At 34.9% G+C, this 12,726-nt stretch overlaps 1 protein-coding gene across 1 annotated transcript in view; it reads left to right on the top strand.

Moving 5' to 3' along the window:
* The window catches only part of NETO1 (neuropilin and tolloid like 1), a 123,274-nt gene extending 110,851 nt beyond the window's left edge, over positions 1 to 12,423 (top strand). The window contains exons 8-10 of the mRNA XM_063077339.1: positions 5,454 to 5,567; positions 10,826 to 11,384; positions 12,363 to 12,423. Of these exons, the coding sequence (XP_062933409.1) occupies positions 5,454 to 5,567; positions 10,826 to 11,384; positions 12,363 to 12,423 (734 nt within the window). The remainder of the gene's footprint in view (positions 1 to 5,453; positions 5,568 to 10,825; positions 11,385 to 12,362) is intronic.
* The last annotated feature ends 303 nt before the right edge of the window (positions 12,424 to 12,726 follow it).

Below are 12,726 nucleotides of genomic sequence, written 5' to 3'. Positions count from 1 at the left end.
TTTGGTATTCTTTTCCTGAAAAGATATGAAATCTGTCCCAATGTTGATACTATATTTGTTGTTTATGTGTTTGTGTATGTATGTATATATATATTTATCCATATATAGATATGTGGAAAATTTCTCAATAAAAACTAAATATAACTTTAGTAAATCCTAGAAATAGCTATTGCTAACATTATGGCTTATGCATTTCTAGTAAATTTTTCTGTAAGTGTGTTTGTATAAGTTTTTATAATTTAAAATGCACAAAATGTGATTTTTGCCTTTTTTTTTAGAATTGAACCATAATGATATTTTACATTAGGCATGGCTGTCACAAGACATATGCTCTGTAAGATACAAAAATAACTTAACCAGGAAGTTTTAGTTTTAAGAAAGTCCTAGACGTATCTTTCAAATATGCATTCTCATTTGTTGTTAACAAGGGATCTGTGAACAACTATCCTCACTTTACAGATTAGAAAACTTAATACCAATCGAATCGATCAAGTCACTCAATTTTTATATCATGTATCTTAACATTGTAAGTGATTTTTTTGGTACATATCATAGTACCAGTTTTAAAAAAGCTAACTGTTATTTATTTATCATATAACGTATTATAGAATCTATGTTATGTTTTTTAAAAATTTATCCTTTAATTCTCACAATAACTTTGTGTTGCAGTTAAAGTGATCCCCATTATTATCGATGTAAACTGAAACTGAAAACATTTAAGTCTGTTTGCTCAAGGTCACACAACTAAGTGGTGGACCCACGTTCAAAACACTTACACTCTACAGCACCTGTGCAGTACTCTCCTCCAACAGTTAACAATGATGCCTATAACATTTGCATCCATATGGCTGCACATAATTAAATCACTTAGGTAAGCATTCTCTTTATCTCCATTTTACAGATGTGATAACTGAGTAGCTGACAGTTTAACCAGCTCAAGAGGAGAGAGTTTGACAGAGGCAGAGCTGGTATTGTGAGATCAGGCGACCAGGCTTCCAGGCTCATAACCACTATGCTACCCGCCCTCTTGTCCCCCCCCACCCCAAACCTGCTTTTGCTCATGGAAGAAGCAATCTGTCCTTAAGGATTATCACTCCTTATAGCCCAAATCACACCTCTGTCCTCTGTCCTGATGTCAGGACTCTCCAATCCCAGGCTGATGTATCTGGAGAAACATTCTCTAGGCTTTGTTTAATGTACAGTCTAAGACATAGCCAAAAAAAGAATGCTTTATACAAATGTGTCTTCAGTGGTGCATGAGGGGGGAAATAGAGAAAGTGAAGACTCATTTCGTAGTGTTATAATATTCAGGAATATGATTTGCTGACATTTCTGGATTACCTGTTGCATTCCCAATAAAACACTAATATTCAATAACTGTTAACAGCACACTGATTGATAGTTTCACAAGGAGCAGAAACAAAATCACATTTGGAGTATTTGGAGTTCGAATCTTAGTGCTCTTATCAATGTTCTATTATATTACTGGATTAGTCCATTTCTGTTGCTTTTAACAAAATACCTGGAACTGAGTAATCTGTAAAAAAACTAAATTTATTGCTTACAGTTTCAGAGGGCGGGAAGTCCAAAGTTCAGGAAACACATTTGTTGAGGGTCTTCTTGGTGGTGGCTTCATAGCAATGCAGGGATCTCACATGGCAAAAAGGGTGGGGAAGAGAGAGAGAGAGAGAGAGAGAGAGATAAAGAGAGAGAGAGAAAGAGATAGCTCCTCCTGTGCTCTCTTTGTAAAGCTCTGGGAACCATGCCCATGACCACCATTAAACTATCAACTTAGTCACCTCTACAAGGCCCCACCTCTCAATTACCATAATAGAACTTCCCACCCTCAACAGTTACAGTGGGAATTAAACTTCTAATATACAGACTTTGGGGGACACAATTCAATCAATTCACAGTATTCTACCCCTGGCCCCCAAAGTTCATGTCCTAAATACATCCACATCATCCCCCAAATCTTAACTTATTTCAACTCAAAAGGTCCAAAGTCCTATCTGTGAAATCAAAACAAGTTATCTACTTCCAAGATACAATGTGAGACAAGCATAGGGCACACGTTTTCATTCAAAAAGGGAGAAATAGGGGCCGCCCCGTGGCGCACTCGGGAGCCCAGCGGTGCTTCGCCGCGGGTTCGGATCCTATATAGGGGTGGCCTGTGCGCTCACTGGCTGAGCGCCGTGGGGGCGACACCAAGCCAAGGGTTGCGATCCCCTTACCGGTCACAAAAAAGGCAAAAAAAAAAAAAGGGAGAAATAGGCCAAAAGAAAGTGGTAACAAGTCCGTCAGACAAGTCCAAAATCTTCAGGGCAAGCATTAAATCTTACAGCTGGTGAATCATGTACCTTGAATCCGTGTTTCTACGTCCTCTGCATGCTGGTGTGCAGGTTGGGTCCCCAGGACTTGGGCAGCTCTGCTTCTATTGCTTTCCTGGTCTCAGGTGATGCTTTAGCTCTCCCAGGCTGGCGTTGTGCGCTGGTAGCTCCGCACATCCGGGGTCTCCATGGTGGTTCTGCTCTCACAGCTCCACTAGGCATGGTGCTTTTGGGGTTTTTCTGCTGAAACTCTGACCCCACATTTCCACTCAGCATTGCTCTATGAAGGATCTATACAGTAAATTTGCCACTGCAAGAGATTATTTCCTGGGTCCCTAGGCTTTTCCACACATCCTTTGAAATCAGGGTGAAGGCTCTCAAGCATCCACAGCTCTAACATTCTGTGAGCCTGCAGACCTAACACCATGTAGATGCTGCCACAGCTTCAGGCTTCTATTTCCCAAATCTGCAGGTCCAACCACACCTGAAGCCAATTTAGCCACAACTGGAGCAGCCAGAGCAGCTAAGGTGTTGATGAGGAGACCTGCATTCCAAGGTAGCCTTGGGCAGCGAGCCCATGGAGGACACTTTGGACCCGTTCCCCCGAGACCATTCTGTCTCCTCAGGCCTCTGGTTCTGTAATGGAAAGGTTGACCCCATAGGCTTCTGCAATGCCTTTGGGGCCATTCCCTTCTTTTCTTGATAATCCTTTTCTTTTATACTAATCTTCTTAGTGCCATTGCATTTTTCTCCTTTAAATCCTCTCTGCTTCTCTACCATATGGCCAGGCTGCAAATTTTCCAAATCTTTACGCTTTGCATCTTTTTAAATTATACATTCTGTCTTTATGTCATGTTTTTTCTGCCATAACTTAGCACAGGTTGTTGGAAGTAGCCATGCAGCTTCATGAATGTTTTACTGCTTAGACATTTTTTCTATCACATACCCTGGGTCAGCACCTTTAAGTTCCACATCCCATAATACTTTTGGGCACCCCACTTCTCTGGTACCAGTTTTCTGAATTAGTCCATTTCTGTTGTTTATAGTAAAATGCACAGAACTGGGTAATTTGTAAGAAACAAAATTTATTGCTCACAGTTTCAAAGGCTGTGAAGTACAAAGTTCAGGGAATACAACGTCACACAGTTACAGAATGCAATGCTATCTTTATTTATATATTTAAAATTTTAAAACTAACGTATCCTATTTAAGAATAATCATAATAATTTTCCAATTCATTATGGAGGGACAGTAAACATTTATGCTTTTTTAAAGACATTCTTTACTTATTGGATAACTGTACATTTAAAACCACTGCGATTTGTTAGGTAATTAAGCATTTTTTACATTTTTACAAAAGTATTTTACAGCCATTCTAATCTTTTTGCAGAAAACTCCCTTATATTCTGTGTACACATTTTCACATTCATTATCTGCTCAATAGACGGTTTCTGTTCTGCAAAAACCATTATGGTTGACTACAGAAATTCAAATTTAGTTCTTCACTAAAAAGCAGATTTTTTGCAATAATACATTGAGTTTTTAAATTTTACATTATAAAAGGTTTATAAAGTGATTAATAAATCATTAGCCCAATACGGTGTTAAGTGTGATACCTCTCAAAACAACTACCACCTATTTTCTACTCTTTAATTGTATTTTCAGAATTACAAAGCAAGGTAATTAAATTCAAAATGAAGAGAGGGAAGAAGAAACTCTATTTATCAGTGAAAGGGGAGGCGTGCAGAGAGCCAGGAGAAATCGCTTGGCTTGAGTTGGCTGGATCTTGGCCTTGCTTTTGATTTTCAGGATGTACAGGTTTTTTGTTTTGTTTTGTTTTGATTTTTTTATATGGATTTCTCCAGGAGTGCTAAAATGTACTAAGTTGTCTCATGCAATGCATTTTTCTGACAATTTTTATTAATATAGCAAATGTGATAAAGAAGCCAACTTTCTAAAACATACACAATATATAGTTTTGAAAGTGAAAAAAATTATATAACATGACTGCAGTGTTTAGATAATGTATATCATCAATAAATCTTCATTGATTGATTAACCAATAACTTTAAATTCTGAGTTTTGTATGTAATATGAGTTCTTTTTGAATGCCTAGCCTTAACAGGGTGGCAGAAATATTATAGAAAATATAACCTCTAAAATTACATTTTATGAGACATGTGGGGTGAATACAAAGGTAAAAACAAGTTAGCTTTAAAGCACTTTCTGTAAACTATAAACCACAGTGCCATAATACTATATAGACTAATTGTTTTAAAAATGCTGTTACTCTAATAATGAAAGAAATGCATTTTTCCTAAAAAAAATATATCTGATGGCTTATGTTGCTTGTTAAACTCCTCACATTTTCTCATAATTATCTAGCCAAAGTTCATACCTCCTTGGTTTTACCTGCCTGTTCCCTGAATGTGCCTTGTAATCTGGAAATCTTGATTATTGAACACTAAGTTACCAGAATGTGTGAAATGCATGCAGAGTAGGCTAATTACATCAACAAATATATATTAATTGTGGATGAGCATAATATATATTTTTCTTATGTTGCTCAGGATTAATTTTCCCCACTTCTGGATTTCCATGACGTTCTTTGTTTTGTAATATGCTTAAGTAATGTTACAGGATTTGATTTAGTATATATTTTCTTCATTAGTATGTGGTAAGCATATATTTTTCAATATTATCTCAATATTTCAATTAAGTGTTTTTTTCGTAGTAAAACCAAATTCATACATACAAAATTTCAGTGTAAAACATAATTTATGCATGCAGTAGACCCTTAAGTTTTGCTAAATGAATGAACCAACTTAAAAAAAATGAAAATGAAAAACAAACAAAAAATCCTCATGTGGATAATGTTCCTCATAATTCATGCCATTCTTATATGCTTATTCTCTTTAGAGGAATTCTAGCTCTGTTAGTAGCATAAGAAATAATTACCACTGCATCAATGATGGTAATGATTCCTGAAAATCGCATGACAGATCATTTATCTCAATTTGATAGCAAATTATTATTCTAATCTTTTTGTTTTTAGATTTGTAGTATAAGCAATTTACTATTGAGCATCCATTATAACATTGTTTGTCTTGTTCTTGTTTGTAGCTCCTTGTGAAGGCAATACTTTCTTCTGCCATAGTAACATGTGTATTAACAATACGTTGGTCTGCAATGGACTCCAGAACTGTGTGTATCCTTGGGACGAAAATCATTGTAAAGGTAATAATTAGTCCTTGAAATTTGCAAAATCTCCTGCCTGTGGAAAGGGAGTAAAGTTTATTTGCATCAGAAAATCTTAAAAATAGACTATAGAGTGGCTTTTATGAACTGTGTGTATGTCATAAAATGGATTCGTAGGCATTTTTCTTTGCTGTGTCCAGAGGTTTCCTCATTCATTATTGCACAGTGGAATATCCTGAACACTTGAATACTCACTAAAGACATCTCCTTATTAGAGGTTGCAGAGCCATGGAAAGGAAATTGGAGCTTTTTAGTGGAGTGCATTACTTACCTATTATAGCTGATACCCCTTAATCTGTGACCATACCTCTCATTTATTCCAATTTGTCTTCATTGGACTTTGGGCACATACTCTAGAGATGCAATATATTGAAGGAGCATTTGTGCTTCTAGTATTTGCAGCTGCTTAACTCCACTTCAATTTGACTACCAAAATGCTTTTCCTCCTTTCCAATAAAGATAGTTCCCAAAGTCACTACCCTCTTCTGTAGTCTATACACAAAAATCTGTTTATGTAGATAGAGATCCTTGGCTGGGTTATGAATGTTGCATGTGTTAGTGTAGTTGAAAATGCCACATAAACCCTTTCATTCAGATTCAATATTACAGAATTTGGAAAAGAAGTTAAATAGGAAAATAATTCTTTCATGCTTACAGTCCAATACTTATTATCTATTTAAATCCCTACCATGGATAGAAGCAAAGAAGCAGTGCTACAGTAGCCACTGTTTTATACAGTCAGTAATAAAGTCAGTTTCAGTATTAACTGTTATCATAGTGGGGTGGTTGTGGTGATCACTTTTATGTCCAAGGAACCACTTCTGAATGGATAGAAAATTAAGTACTTTCTGAACCATCTTAATTGAGCACTGTTAGTGATTAGTAGTCAACAGCATCTTTGTCCAGAGTGGATTTTTTCCTTGTGTGTAAGAAATATTTGACATGTACAGGCAATCAAGAAAATGTTACTGGATGTGTATTATAAAAGCCCATGTTAATTTTCTTCAGAAAGCAAAACAATTCTTTTGATTTTAATTCAGCCTTCTGTGATAGGAGAAGATACTTTTTATAATTTCAATCATTTCTAATGTATTGGGGTTAGTTTATGGCAAAGCATGGCTGTAGCCTAAAAACTGTGTTATGTGCCCTTGAAAAAATGTTTTTGCTTCATTGGGTGGATTGTTCTCTAGATGTTTCTTATGTCTGGTAGGTTTATAGCATTGTTCAAGTCTTCTATGTTCCTTTTCATTTTCTGCCATGTTTCATCCATTATTGAAAGCAGATATTTAATTGCTTCTCTCTTCAATTCTGCCTTTTGTTTTATGTATTTTTGAGCTTGGTTGTTAGGCCCGTTTATGTTTATAATCATTATATCTTCCTTATGAATTGATTTTTATATCACTATAAAATTATCATCTAATATTTAGTATCATTTTTTCTCTTATATTTTTCTGATATTAGTATGGCCTCTCTAGCTTTTTAATGCTTGTGTTTTTTTATGATTTTTTCCCATCCTTTTACTTTCAGTCTATTAGTATCTGAATATAAAGTGTTTCTTCTGCAGGCAGTATATTGAAATTATTTTTCCTCCAGTGTGACAATTTCTGCATTTTCATCGGGCTGTTTCATCTACTCACACTTAATAGTGTTATTTGATATAGTTGGATAACATCTACCATTACACTTTTTATTTTCTATGTGTCTCATATTTTTTTTTTCTTTATTGGTCTCTTCATTAAGTGAATATATTACAGTGTAACATTTTAATTCTTTTAGTGGTTTCACATTGTATTTTTATATTACTTTCTTAGTGGTTGCTTTAGGGCTTATAATGTACAGCTTAACTTCTCAGAATATATTTCTGATTTGTACTAACTTAATTCTAGCAAGACATAAAAATAGTATTCCTATATAGCTCTATTCTCTCTTCCTCTTTCTATTATTTTTGTGCATATTACACCTATATGTGATATAAACCCCACAATACATTGCAATGATTATTACTATATTTAAATTTATGTCTTTTAAAGAAGTTTAGAGACAACAGGACAGCAAGTATATATTAGTCTAGTTTGTTATACAACCCTTCTCATCTACCATTTTTGGTTTTCTTTATTGGTTTCTGTAGATTTGCATTACCCTCTCATGTCATTTACTCAATGCAATAACAGTTTTGCTCATACCCATCTTGTTTGTACTGTTGTCCTCAGATATATTACATTTCTATAAGTCATAGGCCCATCAATACATTTATACACCTATAATGTTTTTTTAAAGTGAAAAATGCAGAAGAAATATGCAAGTATCTTGTCCATCATTATTTACATAATTGCCTTTATTGACTATATTTGTTTCCCTGTTTAAATTATTGTCTATTTAATATTTTCATGTGGATTTGTGTTACTGGTTACTGTCTGGTAATTTGTTTTCAAGTCAAAGATCTCCCTTTGAGAAATATATTTATAATAATAATAATAATAATAATAATAATAATAATATTAGTAGTAGTAGTATATGTATTTTTTAAGGAAGCTCTTTAAGCATTGAAATTGCTTCACTTTTATTTATCTGGCAATGTCTTCATTTTATTTCTAAATGTCATTTTGCTGGATATCATGTTTTTGGTTGCTAGGGTTTTTTGTTGTTGTCTTCTGTTTTATTCTGTTGCTGCCTTCTAGCCTCCGTTAATGATAAATCATGTGATAATCTGTTTGATGCTCCTTTCTATGTGCTGTGTTGTTTTCTTTAATGCTGTTTTCAAGATTTTCTCTTCATCTTTGATTTTTTTAACATTTTTAACATTATATTTCTGGGTGTGAAGCTCATTGCATTTATTCTACTTGGAGTTTGTTGAACTTATATGTGAGTTTCTCATCAAGTTTGGGAAGTTTTTAGTCTCTATCTTATTGAATATTTTTCCTGTCATTTTCTCCCTTTCCTTTCCTTTTTCGACTCCTATACATTATGTTGATGTTCTTTATGGTTTGTCACATTTTTCTGAGGTTATGTTTATTTTCTGCTTTCTTTTTTCTCACTCTTCTTTAGAAAGCATAATTTTCATTCCTCTATCTTTAGGTTTGCTAATACTTCCTTCTTCCAGCTGAAATGTACTGTAGAGTCACTCTAGGAAATTTTTTTTTTCCAGTGGTTGCACTATTGAACTCTAGGCTTTCCATTTCTCTCTTTTTTTATAATTTCTATTTCTTTATTGATATTCTCTATTTGATGAGGCATTGTCCTCATTTTCTTTAACTTCTTTGAGCATAGTTTGTTTTAGTTCCTTAAACATATTGATTATAACTGCTTTAAAATCTTTGCCTGATAAGTCTGATATCTGAGCCTCTCATAAGTCTTTCTTTCGCCTACATTTTTTTCTATGTATAAATTGCACTGTCCTGATTCATAATACATGTCTCATAATATTTTGTTGAAAACCGGATATGTTAGATAATATATTGTGGCTACTCTGGATCTTCTCCCCAGAGCTTGTTGTAGTTTTCCTGTTTGTTTATAAATGCAGACCTGGCTGGACTATTTCAGTGAAGTCTCTGGTGCGGCACCATGGACCACACCCTTGAGCATGTTCACATCACCCTTGGATGGCCAAGGTTTTAGCAGGGCTCTCATTGAGTGTCACTTTCCCCGTTCTCTACGTTTAACTGTCTACCTCTGTTGGTATCACACCTAGTTGTTAGCTTCCACTATTGCCAACTGACTGTTCTACTGTTTTTGAAAATGCCCAGGATCATAAATCATGTCACAATCTGACCTAATTAAATTCAATTAATTTCAGGGGTGGTCATTTATGCCAGGATTTGTGAGTTGTTACAACCCAGGAGGCCCTTGTTAACTGTAGTTTTCCTGGCTTGTTCTGTTAGGCTTCCAGCCGTTCTAAGGTTTCACTTGTTGCTATTAAGGCACCAATAGCCTACTCTCCATTGCTTATACCCAGGTATCTGTAGTGTTTGAAATTATTCTTAGGCTTGAGCTTCTCCACACTCTGTTCCAAATAAACTAACCTTGTTCTTGTGGCCTGATTTTCTTCTTTGGCAAAACTTCTAAGCCATTGCTCTGGATGGGAGCAGGGACAGTGTCCCAATTCTTTTGGAGTGATACCAGTGCTTTGTGAACAGGCTACTAGGTGAGGGTCTTCTTAGGTTGCCTCTCCAGACTGTTTTTCTATATCAGCGAGCTGGGTTAAGCATAATTAGGGCCCAGCATTCTTAACCAGGTACACCTGATATTGAGCTTCTGCTCTACAAGTGGGGACTCTGAGGAGGAAGAGAGTCCCAGACATGTCAGCCACTCTGACCTGGAATAGAGCATCTACAATATGGACCAGGGGGAAGGAGGTTTTGAGAAATGCTAGTGGCTTACTCCTTCTGGAAAGACACTGTAGCCCTTGACTGGGAGCTGTAAGGAGGGGGTGCCCTGTGTTCTCATCTGTAACCTCTCCGAGTAGAGCTTCCATCCGAATGAGTTGAGGTTAGAGGAAGCAAGTCATAGCTCAAATGCCACAGACTCTCACTGTTCCTAAAGAAATATAGTAGCTTTGCTTAAGCAAATGACTATTTTCTGTACACCATTAGGACAATTTCTAGAGTTTTATTAAGCCAGACTTGAAATGGTTGAGTTTTTAAAAATGATTTTTACCTGTTATGGTTATTTCATTTTGGAATGAGTCCATGCAGGCCTTCATGCCACCATTCCAAAAATGCCTGTCTTCATGTTGAACTGAATAATCTTTCAGTATCGGAACATGGTTGTTACTTTGAATTCAGTTTCCTATGTCAAGAATAGAATAGTACCAATATATTCATGTTCTCAGTGGTGGAGTTTAGAGGTTTTCTTGTAACTATAAGAAAAACAGAATTAATTGTTTATAAAATTACCAGTACATTACTAAATGTTAAGCTAAACATATTATACAAATTTTTCAAACATACATGTAAGTGTGTGTGTATATATATATATATGCAGATGAATGTGTGTGTGTGTGTGTGTGTGTATCAGAAATGCTGGATTATTTTTAAGGCTATAATATAAGGCCCTTGTGAGAAATGAGACCCTTTGTTTATTTTAAAATACTTTCTTATGCTACTGTAAGCCTGTATAAATTTTGTGCTCAGCCTATTTTGTTTTAAAGTTCTCAGTATGTGTTTTGATGACAATATTAACATGTCGTGGGTTGTTTCTTGTTGTATTTGTTTGTTGTTTTCAATCTCTCCAACCTATAGAAAAGAGGAAAACCAGCCTGCTGGACCAGCTGACCAACACCAGTGGGACGGTCATTGGCGTGACTTCCTGCATTGTGATCATCCTTATTATCATTTCTGTCATTGTACAGATCAAACAGCCTCGTAAAAAATATGTCCAAAGGAAATCAGACTTTGACCAGACAGTGTTCCAGGAGGTGTTTGAACCTCCTCATTACGAGTTATGCACTCTCAGAGGGACAGGAGCTACAGCTGACTTTGCAGATGTGGCAGATGACTTTGAAAATTTCCATAAACTGCGGAGGTCATCTTCCAAATGCATTCACGACCATCACTGTGGATCACAACTGTCCAGCACTAAAGGCAGCCGCAGTAACCTCAGCACAAGAGATGCTTCTATCTTGACGGAAATGCCCGCACCACCCGTCAAACCCCTCATCCCACCCGTGAACAGAAGAAATATCCTTGTCATGAAACACAACTACTCGCAAGATGCTGCAGATGCCTGTGACATCGATGAAATCGAGGAGGTGCCAACCACAAGTCACAGGCTGTCCAGACACGATAAAGCCGTCCAGCGGTCAGTATCTATAGATTTTTTGATGACAACTATAACCTGAGGACTGAAATTCTTCCAGAGTATTGTGTTCTATTTGGTTTTCATATTTCAGTGTCCCTTTATTTAATGATTTAAACCATAGTGTTTCAACTTGTTTTCTCTCCTTTTTCCTTTTCAGTGCTATCCATACACTTCCTAAATCCCATATATGTTCATAATATGTATATGTGTGAACCCACATGCACACACAGATCAAAGATATTTCATTTATTTCTATACATATGCAAATATTTATTTCTATAAAAATTATGACTTTCAATTTATAATAGAGATTTATTTTGCTAAATTGCCTCCACATGGTCATGAATGTTTCTCCTATTAATATATATATTTTAAGATACGAGATGATATTTGGAAACAACTGCCTTACCAACATGGCTACCCAATCTTGTTGAATGATTTTAATGCAAAAATAATATATTTTACAATATAATGTATTTATTTTTGGTATGAAAATGAGAATACTTTTCTTCCACATATTACATAATGCTTATATTACAAATTGCATATGATAGCATGGCATGCTAAAATACTAAACATTTAAATTTAAATCTAGCTAGAATTAGTAGAAACATTTACTTTCTTTTTAATATAAATACATTATTATCTGTGTTGTATTATTAGCCCTAAAATGAATGAAAGTTTTGCGGAAAGAAAATTTAATTTTAGAAAAGTATTTCAAATTTCAAAATTCAGTTTACTTATGCTTTGTTTTGCATGTTTACTAGCACTTAGTTTATTTTATAAATTTACATTCTTTCTTCATTCATCTTATGTTCTCAAACCTAAAATATTTTTAGTTGATTTAATATGGTTTGCATGTTAATAGGAAAAATCTATTTTATGAATTTTAGAAAAATTTTAATTAAACATTTGTGTGCATATATGTATTTTTGTGCAAATATTACTTTATTGAATGAAATAGCCATAACATTCCAGGTTCTGCCTCATTGGGTCTCTAAGCAAACATGAATCTGAATACAACACAACTAGGGTCTAAAAAGAAAATTCAAGGTAAGCAAATGCCCCTAGTTCCTTCTCCCACTTTGTCGTATTTTGTTTTGTTTTGTTTTGTTACAATTGTCTTGTAGCTTTTTTTAAGGGAATGTGTTATTTATTCATTATTTCTTGAGATATGTGTTTCATGACATTTCATAATCAGAAATATAATGGATTCAGTGCTAATGGATGGATGATTCTTAGGTTACGTATCTTTAAAATAAACATTAATATTCTTACCATCAAGCCTTATACTAGAATGTTATTTTAAAATATGTCAAACTAAGAAGCAAGTTTTACATAT

Source organism: Cynocephalus volans, chromosome 13 (genome assembly GCF_027409185.1).
Source record: "Cynocephalus volans isolate mCynVol1 chromosome 13, mCynVol1.pri, whole genome shotgun sequence".
Lineage (NCBI taxonomy): Eukaryota > Metazoa > Chordata > Mammalia > Dermoptera > Cynocephalidae > Cynocephalus > Cynocephalus volans.
Note: the sequence above shows the minus strand (reverse complement) of the source record. Positions and strands in the feature narration are given on the sequence as shown.